We start from the raw sequence: 19,130 nt of genomic DNA, 5'->3' as shown, positions 1-19,130 counted from the left end.
TGAAAAGAGAAAAAGAAAAGATACATTTTCCCAGAAGATTCAAGTACCATATTGTCTTACATGTATCTTCAATTCATGGACCATATTTGATGACTCAAAAGACTATCTTTCCCTCCCTATTATTTATCTCCAAAACAAAAATAGAAAATAATAAAAATAGAAAATAAAAGGGACCCTCTCTCTGCTGAAGCTTTTTCAGCGAAGTGTCAGGAACAATTCCCATGGACATCACAATCAGCTACTCAAAGGCTCAAGCTTCCAGTTTATCCGCTCCCTCATCCAACAACATCCCCTGGTAACGGCACTCACGGCTGCAGAACGCCTTCTCACCCCTGCAAACACAATTGCAGCACTTAAATGGAATGCTTAAAAATAGAAGATTTAGACACACAGATCTTAGCGTAGCCAAGTTAGCTAATGTAGTGTGTTTCCTTTGCACCCGAGTTAGTGCAGCTCGAGCCAAGTTTTGAGTCACTTTTTTCGTAGTTTAGATTAGAGTAGAACATCGTACGTATAATTAAAATGGTTAAAGACTTTTTGCTACAGAATACCGAAATGAATTGCATGATTGAAGTGAATATAAAATGAGAAAATTTATTGGTTGGTTGAAAGGGATTAGATGGGTTTTATTTTATTTTATAGCAGAAGATACCCTGCATAATTTGGATCTGTAAATGCTTTTCTAATATGGGTAGGCATACCTATCCATAATTTGTATTATATTATCAATTTATAATTTTTTCAAACAAAAAATAACGTTAACGGATTAAAATTGTTAAGCGTTTTGTGAGAAAATCTAACAGAATATGAATCATATGATAAAATTCAAAAGAGAAAAACGAAAAATCGATCAGAAATCAAATTCAAAATTAAGATCAACAGGTATTCATCAAATATTGACAATACATCGATAAAATATTAGCTACATGTGCAATATCAATTATTTCAACCATTAAGATTTGAAAAATGATCGGTTTTACCAGTTTTCGAAAAGAATACTCGAAAAAACAAAGAACAAGGGAAAAGAGTATTGAACCAACCTGTACATGAAAATATCTTTGCCGTGGCCAAGATTTTTCTTGCAATTGTCACAGAAGCTGAGAAAACTCTCAGACAGATAGCTTGAACCGTTTGACTTCCTGCCGGGAGAAAACTCCGGGACGCCATCGGAGCTCTCCACAATGCAATTGTCAAAGATGTGCGTGGTTTTCGGGTTCGGACCGTGGGAAATCACACACGTGTAATCCTCTGAAAGCTCCATTTCACTGACAGAGAGACAGCTAGTGAAAACCCGGGTCGAATTCATCATCTCGAGCCCGGAACTCGCTGATTCGAACGGCGATGTCTTCTCCGGCGACCGAGACGGGACGGAGGAGGAAGAACCCAGATGGGAATTCTCCGTCTTGTTGCCAAAATCGGCCGGATACTTCGGTGATTCGGAAGGGTAGGGTTGCAGAGGAGGGATTTGGATCTTGAGCTGCGACCCGAAAATCACCATTCGGGTTTGGGGCTTTGACGGTTTCGAGTCGGAGTCGTTGAGAGCGTCGACGATGGCGAGGCCGATGCCTTTGGAGTCCAATTTGTCCCAGTGGATGCGTCTGGATTCGGGCTCCGGGGTTCTGGGGGTGTTCGATTCGGACCAGAAGGGGTTTCGGAGGCCCAAAAATGGCTTCGTTTCGAGGATGGAGGTTGGGCTCATCACGGCTTCAGTTTCAGAGACCGATTTCGAGGTGAAGCTGGTGAACAATCTCGGATTCGCGAAGAGAGAGGAAGTGGGTTTCGTATGTTTTTCTCTGGGAGAGAGAAGAGAGCTGGTTTCAGCCATTGGAGCTCGGTTGCTTGCTCTGGTTCTTCAAAATTCCTGTAAAAATCCCTCTGCAAAACATGAAATAGTAATTACAAAATGCCCCCAAAATTACAACTTTAATATGATTTTTACCAAGTACATCACTCACAAGATTTGAAGCTCTAGAAAATGGCAGAAAGTTGCTGACTTTTAAGCTCTGTGGTATTCAAGAATGGATGGAAAAATCCAGAACCCAGCAATTGCAGAAAAGATTTCATGAAACTGTTATCTCTCTGCTGCTACAACTCTGTGACCTCCATATCTCTGAAAACAGAGCAAAAAAAGCTCACTTCCTGAGCGAGTTTCCTGCGTTTATTCGCTCAAAATTTTCACGCTGTGAATCGGAAGAGAAAGAAGAAAGGAAAAAGAAGGAATCCCGTAAAGCTCAGAACCGACATGCAAACGGAACCTCAAGAGTCATGATCAAGGGACAGGACGTGCATGCATCACCGCATCAGAAAACAAAGAAAGTTTGTATTTTTGTTCCTTCTTTTATTGGTGCTGCTCAGCTTTTTATTACTTTTTATATTTTTTTTGTTGGTATGTTTGGCCTCAGCATAATTGGTTTTTGCATCAGAAGAAATGATTCAGGATTTGGAAGCAAACGAGAAGCAATCCGGGATTAGAAAATCAAATGACAGATGAATAAAACCCAGAACTTATGTGTGTTCTTCTCTCTCTCCTCTCTATATTTGCGCACTAAATCAGTTTCCCATCATCAACCTGAAAAATCGAAGTGGAGTCGCAGATAGAAAGTTAGAGAGAGAAAGTCAGTGAGAGAGAGAGAGTGGGGAGCGCGAGAGGGAGCTCGTGGGATTTGTGGGTTGTTGGGCTTGAATATAAAGAATCGTGTGGGTATACTATGCAGGATAGTGGGTACATTTTTGCTATCCATTGCTTATTATTAGGTATATTTAAATTTTAAAATTTGTGTCTTTTTACATTGATTTTAAAAATTAAAATTGTTAAAATAATAATAAATAAGATAGTGAGTGAAAATATTTTCGTAAAAATCAGTGTGTTTTCTTAAACCACCAATCGCATTTTATTTTGGCCAACAATTTTACTCATCACTTCCTACATTATTGGTTATTTTTACAAGCAATTTATGATTACGATATCATCCTTATAAAAATAAAGCCCACATTTTATATAATTTTTCATAAATAATGATACAAATAAATAATAAGAATCGCATACCGGGACTTATGGTACTCACCAGCTCTAAGGAGGGAGGATAAACGGTGTGGAGTTCACGGGAGGTTCTGCGGTGTTGTGAACAGTCGGAACCCAAGTGTCCTGACTGCCGAATGCTGAGCTAACTACGTAAACCCAATGCGGGTCCCACTTAACTAAATTTAAAGAGCCCAGATTGGGCCCACAGATATGGGCCTCCACCTCATCAAGTATTGTTATCTCGCAATAGTTTGGCCCATTAATTATATTAAATTGATTGGATTAATATTAATATTATTGGCCCATTTACAAAAAAGAGGAAAAGAGAGTTTACCTTACCTGCTTCATTAAACGGGGGCAGAACGAGACTGGTGGGCCCCCTTTGAAATGATGCTGCTTAATTAATGAGTGCATATGATGACAATTGACGAAACATAGTTACTTATTTTTCTTCATTACCAAGTAAAAGGTAATGTTAAAAGAACAATAAAAAACTTTCATCCAGTGCAAATTATGAGAAATGGTACATAAATACGAAAATATTTATGTTATTTTCTTCTTATTTGCTGAGCAAGACGACCTTACGCCAACAACAACGAATAAATTTTGTTTGAAATTTTGAACAGTGACCTTCGGAAGGAAAACATTTGAAAGTCGACTAAGGAAAAATCTGTTATGCTTTCGTCACAATATCTAATGCAGAATTAGCCTCACCACGTGATGAAGTGAAATAATTTTATAATAAATAAATGTAAATAATCCTGACAAATATATATATATATATTTTGGAGCATATCCTCACAAATAATCTTGTACAAATAAAAATACAATCAAACAATGAACAGAACATGTCAACTGATAGGACATTCAATCCTTAGTCCTTAATCAAGATTACTTAAAAAACAAAAGGATGGCATCATATAAACAAACAAAGAAATGGATGGTGTTATTCACACTTCTTTTTATCTTCAACAAACTCTCCTCTTAATTTTTGTCCTCCGACCGTATTCAGTTAATTCGATTTGATGACAAACAAAATTGAGCATGATGTGTAAAAGATAAAAATGAGTATGTGGATAACACTACCTCAACAAAATATAATGTTTTAAATAAAAATTTGCACAAATGACACTTAGATTTTGTTGATCTTGTGTGTTTGCCACTAAAAAAAAAGAAAAAAAAAAAACAGCTTAGACTTTGAAAATTTTTGCCTATATGTCACCTTTATCAAATTCCCATCGATAATTTCTGCTAAGTTTGATCGATGATGCAACTTGCACGATCAAACATTTAGTGATAAATCTCATCAATTCACAAGCAGAATGAAAGCGAAAGAACAACAACCCCTTCTTTCCTCGTCAACTCATTTACATCATGTTTATCACATACAATTGGATTGGTTAAGTAGGGTTGTCCAATAATCAAGGGTACACAAAACAAAACAGAAAACGAAAATTTTGTTTTTAATCTCAAGTGTTTGTTTCATGTATTCTGTTTCGTTTCTTCTTTTTACCTTCCTATACCCTTCTTTGTCCTTCTTTTTTCTGATATAGACTTACTTTCTATCTCTAGCGCAAAATAAAAATAAAAATAAAAATGAAAGAATTGAAAAAGAAATGGTTTTCACTCTAAAATTGAAGACTATTAACCAAAACAGAAATGCTAATAACATTATCCAAAATTGAAATGCTAATAAAATTAACTAAAATTGAAAAAAAAAAGTGATAATTCTGAAAAATGAACATCATGTCACTAAACAAAAGTAACCTTACTTAATGGCAGACTATAAGCACAATTACTTCATCTTTCTTCCTTTTTGGGTTACGTACCTCAAACTTCCCTTCACGATGTAACCTTAGTTAGGTACTTTTGTTAGATTCTTGAGAAGTTTGATTGTGTTTATTGACGAAACAGAGACAAATATGATATGAAGGAAGGGGACCCAAATCCCATCCTTGTTAAGTAAAGTTATTGCTGAGATTGGGAGGGGTGGGGTTTCCTTGTCAGGGATAGAGTTCTTTTCCTAAATCCTAATGCTGTAACTGTCTTGTCCACTCAACAAGGGTAGGATGCACACGGATCCAAATTTTTTTTTAAAAAAATTGGAAATAACTGTGAAATCTATTCCATATTGAACTTCAAGGATCTGAACCACCTATTTTGTAAATTTCGATTCATAGATTATTCTCGTAAAAATTCAATTTAATTCGAAATTATTTGTCTATTTAATTATCACGATAAAATTTCAATGTTTTTTAGAAATCTTTTTTTTTTCAATAAAAATAAGGATTAGTTGTCGGACCCACACCACATCGATCTTTAACAATCTGAACCGTTTATTTTTTAAGTTGCATCTCATATATCATCTTTGTGATATATTAGTAAATTAGAAATATTTAAGGCATCAAATTGTGTACAAAAAATTGACGAACACTTTATTCTCTTAGAAACATTAGAATTCTACCGTGATAATTAAATAGACAAATAGTTTCAAATTGAATTGAATTTTTGTGAGTATAATTCTATCGTGATAATTTTAATTAGCTTAATTACACTTAGGTACCGTTGATTCGACGTAAAATGGGCCCTATAAATTGTAACTAGTCCTCATTTTTATCCAACATTATATATATATATATATATATATATATATATATATCTCTCTCTCTCTCTGTGTCTGAATGTATGATCAAGCTCCACAATCCACATGACCAAATACATGATCGTCCGTAGAGTGGACAGGAGTGGATTGTGTAATAATTATTCAACGAGATGATATGGTCCCTAATCCCTATTATTTGCATTCACGTCAGCATCTTTGTGGACGATTTAATTCGAGGAATGATGATATACAGGGCTAGCTAAGCTCGGGGGTCCATATACATCACCCCATGGGAAAAGGTTATTATGATACGATGAAGATGAGACACCAGCAGAAACTATATACACGAAAACCCAACAAAAGGGTTATTGTTCACATTAACATTGCAAGTAGAAAATTGTCCTCGGATTTACTGTTTTTCCACCTTTTTTTTTTTTGGAAACTAATAAAAACATTCAAAATTACACACTTTTAATCATCAGAGTATAAAAATTTTATAATTCTCAAAATAATCATATAGAATATTCAATCAATATCAACTGAAGTCTGTCATCCAAAGATGACATCAAACAAAAGTATGAAGTGGTCGAATTAGGAAGCATCAAATGAATGTGGTCGCAAAGATTATACGCACACTGTTTTAAAAGCATTTTTATTAGGAGTTTTAACGAAAAACTCACGGTACTGTTCACTTTAACGAAAAATCAAATTTTTACACTAAAAAGTCAATCATGGTACTATTCACTTTACCATTTATTTTGTTCTTATCATTAAAACTCAAAGTTTTCAAGTCATTTTCATTAGTTTTTTTTTTTTTTTTTTACCCTAGCAAACCAATTTGTGTATAAGTGAAGGCCTTCCTTCATTCACAACCCAGATGAACACGCACCTACAACACACAAACTCCTCAACCCACATAGAAAACATCCGAAACTTTTCTTTCATTTTTCAAACTTTCATCTTTGTAAACATTTTTCAAGGGGGTTGATTCAATTATTAGTTTGATCCACCACAATGTATACACCAAGATTCTTAATGCAACAAAATGTTCCTCAAAGTAAGAGACATAATCATTAAGATGCTCTCAAACATTTTAAATAGACCAATCACAAAAATTCTTATCAGTTGATAAGAAGCTTTAGGTAAACATATCTCTAATCTCATATTTGGAATAACCTTACGTCCTTAACAAACCTTCTTTCACAAACCCAACTTTCTCTAAAACCCTTTGAGACCCCTTATTCTCGACCTGTTAACTACATTGAGGAAAATCAAAGAACAATGAAGAATTGAGAAAGATGAACAACTAAAGAGAAGTTTCGAGAGAAATGAGACTAACTAATTACATTTGTGAGTTACAAATCCTAATATATTGAACACAGTAAAAGCTTACTTGTAATTATTTAACCAACTAACAAATCCTTAACAGCCTAACAAATATTCTAACAACTTTGGCTGACATGGCAGTGATTATATGACAACCAATGATCATAAGACATCTGTCTTCATCCCCCCTCAATCTTAGGCTAGGAACCAAGCTTGAGATAAATTGTTGACTATTGCAATTTGAGACATCTGTTTAAAGAAACACAAGTGCTAAAATCTTCAAAGTACCCTTCATAAGAACACCACCCATCAGAATACCCCTGCATCAGAGTGCAATGATAGCTATTTTGGTTCCTTGATGCTATCATCAGAGTGTTGATGTTGCCTTATCATTGCATTTGTGTTAATAGCAATTTCATTTATTTGCCTTATCCTTGCATCTCTGCCACCCTTGGTTCTCAAAATTCAAAACTGAATAAAGGAACCAATTCTCCAAAAAATTAAAATGCACATAAACCAGAAATCCTCTGCCAACCTTGTACTTCTCTGCCTTTAACATGAGTTTCACAAAGAACAGCCTTCTATAAAGGAGTTGGAACACATCCACATGCCGGTATATCAACTTCTACGCGGAATTACCTTCGTGGGATTTACCGGAAAACAACTTCAACGGCATCGACCTTAATATTTCAAAATCTGAAAATTAACAAACTATAGTGTGGCATCGGCCTTAACTATGGTATCATGAGATTTTACCAACTCACAGCACGGGATCTCCCTTTGTGGATTTTTACCTATTCAAACACGGAATCACAACACAAAATTACCTTTCGTGGGATTTAGCATCAACTTCTACAAACTTCATCTTTTTAAGAAACATAAAATTGGACTTACAGTAGATACATGCTGTAACTAAGCTTGTTAGACTTGATCTTATAGGCTGGTTTGTGTTCTATCAGAGATTAAATTCACTTCCAAAAAGGCTTGGAAATTTGTAGTGGTATAATTTTAGCATAAAACAAGAGCTGCATATGTTCCTATATACTTCCTGATTGCAAGGATGATGATGAATAAGGATGCCAAGAGGCCCAATGTAAATGCAAATGGTGCTGTAATCACAATTGCATAAAGTCCTACCAGACACCTTAGCAAAAGCATTCCACTCATATTTTGTTCATCACATACACATACAACAAGACGTATCCTGCACACTTACAGAGTTGATTCTCCATAACCACCAAAAGTCTCAAAATGTGGAACTGAAAACTACCTAGATTGTTGTTCGTAGTTAGAAACAAATGTCACCAAACCTTTGGTGCCCACAAAACTTAACTGCTCCATAAGGATTTCATGTCCTCAAAATTAACAAACAATTGAAAACTTTGATGTGCTTTAGATCATAAAACCCACATCCAATCTCACCAAGATTTAAGATACAACAGAAAAACTGAACCAATTGAAGTAGCAGCATGAAGAATAACGATGAAGATGCAATAAGTCATTGCTGAAGCAAATCGTCAAACACCTGGTGTGCGAAAATACCATCGATATCTACTTACATCAATAACCCAACTGTAGATCTAGAAAATTGGAAGAAGAGACAGAGAAAGTACAATGAAAAGATTATCACAGAAAAGAGCAAAAGTCCATTACACTATGAATAACTTCGTGCCTACAACTTCAATCTTTTTCAAAGAAGAGGCTTTGTGTCTAAAAATTTCATCCATTATTGATAGCTCGATCAAGAAATTAAAGCAAGAACGTGAAATTGAACCAAGAATTCACAACGAAATCATACCCAAAACTCCAAATTTATCACCTTTCTGAAATTTTATTGACGCATAGATCTAACATGTGATATGCAAGAATCCATTAGCCAACATCATTCAGATCACATGGCGGCAGTTATCCAGATGAGCAAGAAATGAAAATTGCTGGCCGACTGAGTTTTCTTCCCTGAACAGAACTTGATTCCTAACAGATAGCGCACTGATGGCATACAAACACAATCCGTATCATGATGAAGATGGAAGCCATTAATGGACTACGACGACTTTGGAGCTACTTGTGATCCTTTAATTTCAAGAACCCAAGCCAGAATACCTTGATGAAAATCTGAAAAATTCCGAATTCAAGACTCGAAAATTCCAGAAGGAAAATTAACCCAGAAGTTACAGAACGATTGCAGGAAACACTGAAGAAATTATCAGAATACCCAATGAAGATCTGAGAGAAACTAAACTACAAAAAGATGAAAACTAATGAAAAGTGTAACCACCAGATACCATGGTGTGAGCCTGGTGGCTCTTATACCATGTTAGTCATTGAGGAAAATAAAAAAATTTGAAGAATTGAGAAAGATGAACAACTAGAGAGAAAGTTTAGAGAGAAATGATGCTCCGTATTTCTAAAAATATGACTAACTAATTACATTCGTGAGTTACAAATCCTAATATATTGAACACAATAAAAACTTACTTGTAACTAATTAACCAACTAACAAATCCTTAACAGCCTAACAAATATTCTAACAACTTCGGCTGACATGGCAGTGATTATATGGCAACCAATGATCATAAGACATATGTACCTCCTGAGTGTCAAATTTGCTCTAGAAAAGGTCATATAGAACCAAATTGCTTTCACAAAGTTGATATAGTCAATCTTCTGGTGGTTTCTTGGTTTGTTAAATTTGTGGGAAAAGAGGACATAGGGCTTTAGAATGCTTTCATAAGAATAATTTATCATATCAAGGAAGTCCACCCCCAACTTTTCTTGCTAATATGGCTGCCTAAGGTTCAACTGACACAATTGAAGATCCAAATATACATGGTTTTTCAGCTGATGATACATGGGTAGTTGACACATGTGCAACTCACCATATGACATCAAGTATAGATCCTAAATCAAATTAATCCTTATAATGGTGATGCCAAAATAATTGTTGGTAATGGAGAAGGTTTGCATGTTCAGAATATTGGTTCTTCTTTTATCAAAACTCAACAAAAGTCATTAATTCTACATAATGTGTTACATGTGCCAAGAATTACAATGAACCTGTTGTCTGTTAAGAAATTATGTAGAGATAATGGTTGTTGGTTTGTATATGATGACTTGATCTTTTTTATACATGACAAGGCAACTCGAATGATTGTGTACCAAGGAAAGAGTGATGATGGGGAGCTATTCAAGATATCGATAACAGTGTTCTCAAGGTCAAAAGCTACAAGTTTTGGAAGGTATGCAGCATTTGTTGGAAAGAACATAAAGACTACAGTTTGGCATAAAAGGTTGGGTCATCCATCTGAAAAGGTTCTTAGTGTCATGTTGAATAATGCTGAAGTATCAACTAGTGTAGATTTGTGTCCATCTATATGTACTGCTTGTATTTAAGGAAAAATGAGTAAATTGCCATTTCATGTAAGACAAAATAGGTCAACTGTTGTGTTTGAAAGGATACACTCAGATGTATGGGGTCCTTCACCACAGAAGTCTATTGTAGGTACTACATAAGCTTTGTTGATGGTTGCTATCAATTTGTATGGATTTTTCCAATGGTTAATAAATCAGATGCTTTTACAATCTTTACCAAGTGCCATGCCTTTATTGAGAATCAGTTTAATGTGTCAATTAAATACTTTCAATCAAATGGTGGAATAGGGTATATGAGCAATGTGTTTAGACAATTTTTGGATATAAAATAGATTATACACCAGGTTTCTTGTCCTTATACACCCCAACAAAATGGTCTTGCTGAAAGGAAGTATAGACATTTAATTGAGACAGCTATTAGTTTGTTATCAGTGCACAAATTTCTTTAGTATTTTGGTATCATGCATGTTCTTATGCTGCATTCTGGATCAACAAAATGCCATGTAGAAATCTAAATATGCAGTCTCCTTATCAAGTTATGTTTGGTAGTATACCTGAGATTAAGCATCTTAAAGTTTTTGGTATTGCAGTATATCCATTACTGAGACCATTTAACAAGAGTAAACTAGAGCCAGGATTAACTCCATGTGTGTTTCTTGGTTTTGCTCATGGCTACAAGGGAGTTATTTGTTATGATATCAAGACCAAAAAGTTCATTTTGTCATGGCATGTAATACATGATGAAGATATATATCCATTCAAACAAGTTCAAAAACATAAGGATCCTTTAATAGTTCACAGGTCTCCTCAGTCACTTGTTTAGTTCAATTACAAGTTCCAAGAGAAAGAGTTATGTATGCTACAGAGTTACAGAATAATTCTCAAGCAATTAGCTTTATAAATGTATTAGATAATGATACTGGTTTAAATCCAAGTATTCACAATGTTCATGGAAATGGTGAAAGTGAGAATTTGGTTGATACCTTGAATATTTTAAGTAACATCAGTACACAGAGACTTCCAATCAATGATAGGGAAGTCAATTCAACTGGTAGCACTCATTTGCATAATTCTCAAAGCTCTTCACATCATCACTTTCCTATAAATCATCACTGTAGTTCACAATCATTGCTGCCTGTCCACTCATATTCTCAACTTGAGGTAATTCTTCCAAAATTTATATTAGTCTGATCTGATTCAACATAATGCACCATCTACTCATTCAATGGTTAATAGATTGAAGAGTGGTACAATTGAAGAGTGGTACAACATAATGCACCATCTAATCATTGCTGCATTATTAGCATATTGTCCTGAACTTCTTTCACTTCAAATCATTGAAGAAGAACCTTTCACTTGAGGTTACTCTTTATATATGAGATTATTCATGCATTAGAATCTGCAACATTTAGAAAAGCTGCAACTATACCACAATGGCAAAAAGAAATGCAGGAGGAGTATGATTCATTTAGAGCTCAAAGGACTTGGGTATTGGTCTCACCTCCCGAAAATAGAGTAATTGTAGGAAGCAAATGGGTGTACAAAGTGAAGAAAAATCCAAGTGGCAGTGTTTCAAGGTATAAAGCAAGACTTTTAGCTCAAGGTTTTTCTCAAGAACATGGGATTGACTACTTGGACACCTTTAGTCTTGTTGTAAGGCATACCACTGTCAGAATTATTATAGCTTTAGCTGCCATGAATCATTGGAATCTTAGACAATTAGACATAAAGAATGCCTTTTTACATGAAGATTTACAAGAAGAGGTTTACATGAAGCAACCACAAAGGTTTGTTGATCCATCTCACCTTTCTCATGTTTGTAAATTATCAAGTCATTATATGGCTTGAAACAGGCTCCAAGGGCTTGAAATTCAAAATTTACAAGCTATTTGGCAGTTTTGGGATCTCATACATCTGCTTCTGACACAAGTCTGTTTGTAAAGAGGGATGAATTGGATAGCATCGTACTGTTATTATATGTTTATGATATAATCTTAACTGGTTCCAATCCTATGAAGATACAAAAGGTGATTCAAGAGCTCTATGAGGTATTTGAGTTAAAACACATGGGGCAGCTTACTTATTCTTTGGATTCACCGGTTCAATATAAAGATAATAATGGAGATGTTGTTTTTGTTAATCAGTCCAAATACATTAAGGATTTGGTTCACAAAGCAGGAATGGACTCATGTAAACCTTCTAATACTCCCTGTAAACCTCATCATCAAATGCTTCATTCAGAAGGATAAGCTTTGACAGATCTAACTACTTATAGAAGCATATTGGGTTCCTTACAATATATGACCTTCACTAGGCCATATATTGCCTTTTTGATATCCATTTTGGAGTTGTCAAGAGAATTATTCGATATCTTCAAGGAACCATAAACACTGGTATTGCTTTTTTTGCAAACATAGTTACACAGTTTAATGCTTTTACGAAAAGAAAAAGGAAAACTAATGAAAATGGCTTGAAAACTTTGAGTTTTAACGATAAGAACAAAATAAAGGGTAAAATGAATAATACCAGGATTGACTTTTTAGTGTAAAAATGTGGTTTTTCGTTAAAGTAAACAGTACCGTGGACTTTTCGTTAAAACTCCCAAGAGAAAATGAAAGCTCAAGCAACAAGATTTTTGGTGACTGAGACTATAACAGGGGAATCTTGTTCAAGTGATTACTTGGCAATTGTGATCCCGTGCATACATCTTTCCCTTTGAGATATCCAATTTCACCAACCACAAGCAAAGGAATTTCACCTAATTGCCTGGTCGTCCATTGCCTCATTAAATTTTATAGCTTATTAGCAGTTGTATGCTAAGACTAGTCTTTTGAGAAGGATATCCACTTCCTATCTGTAATTGGTCCAGTTATTGACTTACTCAGTAATATTTTCTATGTTGAAGCTATACAACCATAGATTTCCATGCCTCACTGTAAGCGAAGTTAATTGCTGACAATACACAAACAACCTATAATATCAAGTTTAATAAGCTTAATTGCAACATGTATCTACTATAAGTCCGGTTTTATGTTTCTTAAAAAGATTAAGTTTGTTGAAGTTGTTGACGGTAAATCCCATAAAGGGTATTCCATGTTGTGAATAGGTAAAATCCACAAAAGGCGATCCCATGGTGTGAGTGGGTAAAATCCCATGATACTATAGTTAAGGCCGATGCCACACTATAGTTTGTTAATTTTATGATTCTGAAATATTAAGGCCAATGCTGCTGAAGTTGTTTTTCAGTAAATCCCATGAAGGGTAATTTCGTGTTGTGAATAGGTAAAACCACAAAGGGTGATCTCGTGGTGTGAGTGGGTAAAATCCCATGATACTATAGTCAAGGCCTATGCCATACTATAGTTTGTTAATTTTTTGTTTTTGTAAATATGAAAGGCCGAAGCCAATGTTGAATGAGATTGTTGACAGTAAATACCACAGAGTGTAATCCCGTAAGAAGTTGTTATACCAGCATAAGTGTGCTACAACTTTTTATAGAAGGTTATTCTGTGTGAAGCTTTTTGTTATAGGCAGATGAATATAAGGTGTCATGATTTTTGGATATGTGCATCATAATTGTTTCAAGTCTTGAAGAATTGGTTCATGCATCCAATTTTAAAGGTTTTGCTTTGCAGTAAGGTAATGGAACAAATTTGGACTGTTTCCACAAACAGAGGCTTTTGGTCAGGAGCTACAGAGGTGGATACATCAGTTTTGAGGGGCAACCATTTGGATATTTACAGATTCTATTTGTTTGGAATACTAGAACATGGATTTTATAAGAGTTATGGCAACTCCAAAACCAAAATTTTATATCTCAACTCAAGGATGTAAATTTGGTTTTGGAGTTGCCAAAACCCTTATCAAATCCATGTTTTGGTATTCCAAACAAATAGAATTTGTAAATATCCAATTGCTACCTCTCAAACGATATAACAAACTAAAATGAAGCAGATTTCTTGTTACCAAACCTTTGGTGCCTATAAAACTTAATTCCTTAATAAAAGACTTCATGCCGTTAAAATCAACAAACAACCGAAAACTTTGATATGCTTCAGATCAAAAAATTCATATCCAATTTTCTCAAGATTCAAGATATAGCACAAAAGCTGACCAAATGAAGAAAAAGCAACTTTGGCTGAAGAATAACAATGAAGAAACAAATGACGTATAGAAAACAAGACATGGCTGAAGTAAATCGTCGAACACCTGATGTGTGAATATAACACGGATATCTACTTACACAATAACCCAACCATGGATCCAAAGAATAGGCTTTGTGTCTTAGAAGTTCATTAATTGTCTTAGAATTTCAAGAACAGGCAAGAACGTGAAATTGAACCAAGAATTCAGAATGAAATCACCCAAACTTCAAATATATCACCTTGCGGAAATCACTTCATCTCTGAAATCATAGACAATGCATGGAAGATGAAATACCGATATGTGATCTTGACCTTGTTGAGTGAAAAGCTAAGGTGGTGATGTTTGATGGTTAGGAACAGATCAAGCAGGCAGTGCGGACGAGCCTCTATTTCAGCAGTGGGGTAGTTGAAGACCTTAATTGAAAGGCTGACTGCTACTCTTGCTATGGTCACGACTCGTCTCCCGAGCCTTTCCAAGATGACATCGATAACGACGATTAGCCTGACTGAGACCAGTCTTAGACTCCCGTACACCATGATCCATCATCACTGCCTTCCTGGAAAACCCATTTTCTTTCTTTGTATCAGGAGGTGAAGGACTCGTTGAAATATGAAAAGACCCCGAATTCAAGAACCAACAATTCAAGAATAGAGAATTCGAAAAGAAAACTAACCCAGAAGTTACATAACGAACTGAACCATTGCGGAAGCACCGAAGAAATTAATGGAATTTTTAACGAAAATTAGAAAAGAAATAAAGACTGGAAAGAGATGAAACTAACGAGAAGTGGAACCACCAGAACTTGGTGGCTCTGATACCATGTTAACTACATTGCAAAAGATGAAGATCGATATAGTCTACAAAAGAAGAAGAAGATGATAGAGAGAGAAACAAAAGTGAGATGCAGAGGAAAATAAAAGCTCTTGAATTGATTAATCTTTCTGATACAATAGTTCTAGCTATATATGCAAACACACTTAACAACCTAACAAACTTCAAACAAAGCTAACAACTCAATACATCAAATGATGTCATCTGTCCATTGTCATCCAACATACAAGATAGTGACAATAGATGAAAAGTGGTTAGGAATGCCACACCAGCTATTGTAGTTTGTTAGTCTGTTAAAAGTTAGTTGCATTGATAGCTTAGCTAATAAGCTACATTCGGCTGCTATGTAAGCTTGAGGACCGAAGGGCCCATCGGGTCTTGGTCGTCGTCTTCCAGACTAGTAGACGTAACATCAGTCGTTGGAACGTCTTTAATTGAACTATTTAGAGCTTCAGTATGAATGTGTTCCTGAGGTGTATGGACCGACTGTATCCTATCCTGGATGTCTTCCTCGAGCACATTTACTGCCAAAGATTTATTTCGTTTATGTAGTACGTTATAGGCACGTTCTTCATAGGCGATACGGGCGTTCCTTGTGTCCAGGTATGCATCTAAACGCGTCACATGATTTTCCTCATCGGCCGTAAGGTCAAAAATAGATACGGTCGAGAAAACCTCGAAATGATATCACAAATGCTGAAGGTCTTCGAGTGAAAAGGGTAATTCAGTGATGTCGATATCTGTGTAGGGGTCGACCTCAAAGCCGAGGACTCGAGCCTCACGGATATGCTGGAACCTAGCTTTCATTGCTGGATCGGAAGTTTTTTGGATAATTTGCTCGGCATCCTTGCTAGGTCGAGGGCTTTCTTACATGTATTGGGTAGTCCGTATAGGTCATTGGCGGAATATTTCTTATGAAATTCCCGCATGTACTCTAAGGATTCACCGAGGAATGGAGGGTGTAGATTGCGCCGTACTTTGACTAACGGTTCCGGTGGTGGTAGAAAAGAAAGTTCCATTTCGGCCTCTATTCTAAAATGCTCGAGACAAGCTCTCATCTCCCCAGGCCGAAGAATGAGCTTGATGTGTTTCTCGGACTCTTCAATGGTGGTTTCAAAGTCACGAGCAGCTGCCTTTTTTCCTTCAAGTAATTCGGTCATGATAGTCGGGGTTGGGCGATCGTCAATGTTTCCTACGGCCTCTTTTGGCTACCATCGGGTAGCTGAGTTGGCCTGCGTTTCTTATCGCCGAGCCATGCAATCTATCCACTGGCGACGACGTTTTTGAGACTTAGATAATGTCGTATATAGGCCGGTTGGAGAATTGTAACTGTACCAACGTTGGTCTCGTGACCTGGGCGGTTTAAAGGTTTTTCGATCGACTGACAAACCCGAACTGCTGGCATTACATGAGTAATAATCTTCATTATAGAATGGTTCATCAAAGTCAAGACGCTGTCTGACTGGGGGCGGGCCTTTTGCTTGTACTTGTGGGCCGAGTCTTTCACACACTTGGCGTCATGGACTATCACTGAGTTCCTTTGGCGGTTTTGTAGTGGTCGTGGATGGTGGGCCTGACGTTGGTGCCGAAGATGTCATCCTTTTAGGTTCCACTTGCGTTTTGCAGTGGCCGCATAAAATAATTAATTCATGAGTTTCTTCGGAACTAGAACTTGACATAGGTTCATCGATGGCTGGCCCTGAGGGCTCCATAGGTGGTGCATTTGAAAACAAATCAATCTTCAGTCTTGGTTGACCGTTTTGCTTATGGACATACTGCACCGGGACGTATTCGGCCTTCCCTTTTCCTTTGTTTTTAGGGAGATGAGCATCCACCATACCAATTGTTGTCGAGAGGAAAGGATTGACGTCAACCGCTATCGGTTTCTCTGGGAATTTTAGCTTAGCCTTCTTGATCCAATTTTGAATCGCGTCTCGGAACGCAACGCAATTAGTGGTAGCATGCTTGTTTGAATTATGGTACTTACAATACTTTTTGCCCTTCAATTCTTCGGCCTTAGGGATGTTGTATCCTGGCCGAAGTTTGATGATCTTTGCTACCAACAGCTGGTTAAAAATTGCATCGGCTTTGATATCGAAAGTGTAAACTTTCAATGTTTGACTCATCTCTTCGGCGGCCGAGCGGGTCTTGGAGTCTTTGGGACTAACTTGAGCTAAAGCCTTGCAAACGTAAGGTTTATCTATTACTATTTCAGCCGCGTCCACACTGGTATACTGGGGGTCCTCACTTTCGACCAATGCATAGCTAACCGTGGGATTCTCATATAATGTTCCCTGAGATGGTGACTTCGATATCTTTTCCTCTCGGAGCAAATAATCATACTACTTAACGTGTTGAGCAAGTTCGTACATATCTCGAATATTTGCCCCCAGAAACTTCTTTTTGTATTCCACGTCTAAGCCGTTTAAGGCAATTTTGACGAATTCAACTTCAGGAAGAGTTACTCGACACCAATTCCTGGCTGACTTGAACCTTGTTAAGTATTTCATTGGGGATTCGTCGGAAGCTTGAGCCATTCTAGCCAACGAAGAAACGGAAATTTCCATCCCTGGTCGATAGAATTGTTCATGGAATTTCTCGACCAATTCCTCCCAACTCTGGATGGAGTTTGGTGGAAAATTAATGTACCAAGCGAAGGCTGACCCTGTCAGTGAAAAGTTGAAGAGCTGTAGTTTATGGAAGTCACTATTGACGTCTCCACATTGTGCCATGAACCGAGCCACATGTTCTAACGAGGATAAAGACGATTCTCCGGCGAACAGACTGAAATCGGGGATCTTGAAGCCTCTAGGGTAATCGAACCTTTCTATATAAGCTGGGTACGGGTGGATGAACTTATGGAACTTCGCCCTTTTTTTTAGGGTTGAGTCGATCATTCTTTGGACCTCGATCATATTGACGGATGCTGCTTCTTCTCCCTGGTTCGATCCTTCAAATCTATGGCCTGATCCGCCTCTTTTCTCTAAGTCAATTGGTTGTAACCGAGCAGACCCTTTCTCGGCTTGTACTGGAACATTTGTAAAAGAAGGCTGCCGAGGTTGGCCAATATGGCCATCTTCGAAGGCTTTACTGACCAATAGTTAAAGCATCCTGGTCTGTGTGTCATTGTTGCTTCGTATTGTGTCTAGTAAATCATTCATTTTTTGGCCAATCGACTGCTCGACCTGTCGATATTGTTCATCGAGTCGTCTTCGAAGAAACGACCTAGTTGGCAGATCAGAACCCTCCCCACCATCTTTGTCGCAATCTTCCACTATTCCTTCAACGAAAATGCCTGCCGTTTGGTTGGGAACTTCTGGGTTGCGAGGCTGTCCGCCGAGACAGATTTCATTATCTCAGCATGTCGCACTTGTAGCCTCACATGGCGCAACAATGATCGGATTTTTCGCCAGAGGCAAATCCTGCCCAAGGCCTTGCACTGGTAAGTCAGTTGTTGACTTTCCCATGATTGTTTTCTTTTTTATGGACCATGTCTCAATGGTCATGAACTCCGAAAGTCTAGCACAGGGCGTGCCAAAATATCGACCCTAAAAATTACAAAACCTACGTGGCACGCAGATCGAGCAACTAATAAGCTAACTAAGTCATTCGGTTGAATGCGGAGCGTGCCAACTCGTCGGCCAAGCTCAGCCAAGGAGTAGAATTTGTTGATGTTACGTTGAGTGCGTTGCTGACTTCTTTACCTTGTGACTGCGACTGAGGAAGGAACACTCTCGGTCTTCAGGTTCTAGAGCTTGAAGACAAGGCTGCTAGTTCTGCGAAGTTCACAAATCGTTGGCGCCCGATTCGATCACCGTGATTATATTCGTA

The 19,130-nt window shown here is 37.0% G+C and overlaps 1 protein-coding gene across 1 annotated transcript; it reads right to left on the bottom strand.

Moving 5' to 3' along the window:
• On the bottom strand, positions 1-2,661 carry LOC103937650 (FCS-Like Zinc finger 8). The gene is made up of 3 exons (XM_009347600.2): positions 1,956-2,661; positions 1,041-1,875; positions 1-332 (listed from the first exon to the last, which is right to left on the bottom strand). Exons 2-3 carry the CDS (start codon positions 1,823-1,825, stop codon positions 251-253), a joined length of 867 nt encoding a protein of 288 aa, XP_009345875.2. The 5' UTR covers positions 1,826-1,875; positions 1,956-2,661; the 3' UTR covers positions 1-250.
• Between the last annotated feature and the right edge of the window lie 16,469 nt (positions 2,662-19,130).

Source organism: the organism of the source record quoted next, unplaced genomic scaffold, assembly GCF_019419815.1.
Source record: "Pyrus x bretschneideri cultivar Hongxiangsu unplaced genomic scaffold, Pyrus_bretschneideri_v1 Contig21, whole genome shotgun sequence".
Taxonomy (NCBI): domain Eukaryota; kingdom Viridiplantae; phylum Streptophyta; class Magnoliopsida; order Rosales; family Rosaceae; genus Pyrus; species Pyrus x bretschneideri.
The sequence above is the reverse complement of the archived record's forward strand: the minus strand, read 5'-3'. Positions and strand labels throughout refer to the sequence as shown.

Coding starts and splice junctions, on each gene's coding strand:
- LOC103937650 (XM_009347600.2), bottom strand. CDS start 1,825: ATGGCTGAAACCAGCTCTCTTCTCTCTCCCAGAGAAAAACATACGAAA. Junction 333..1,040: donor AAAGATATTTTCATGTACAG/GTTGGTTCAATA, acceptor TTGTGTTTGCAG/GGGTGAGAAGGCGTTCTGCA.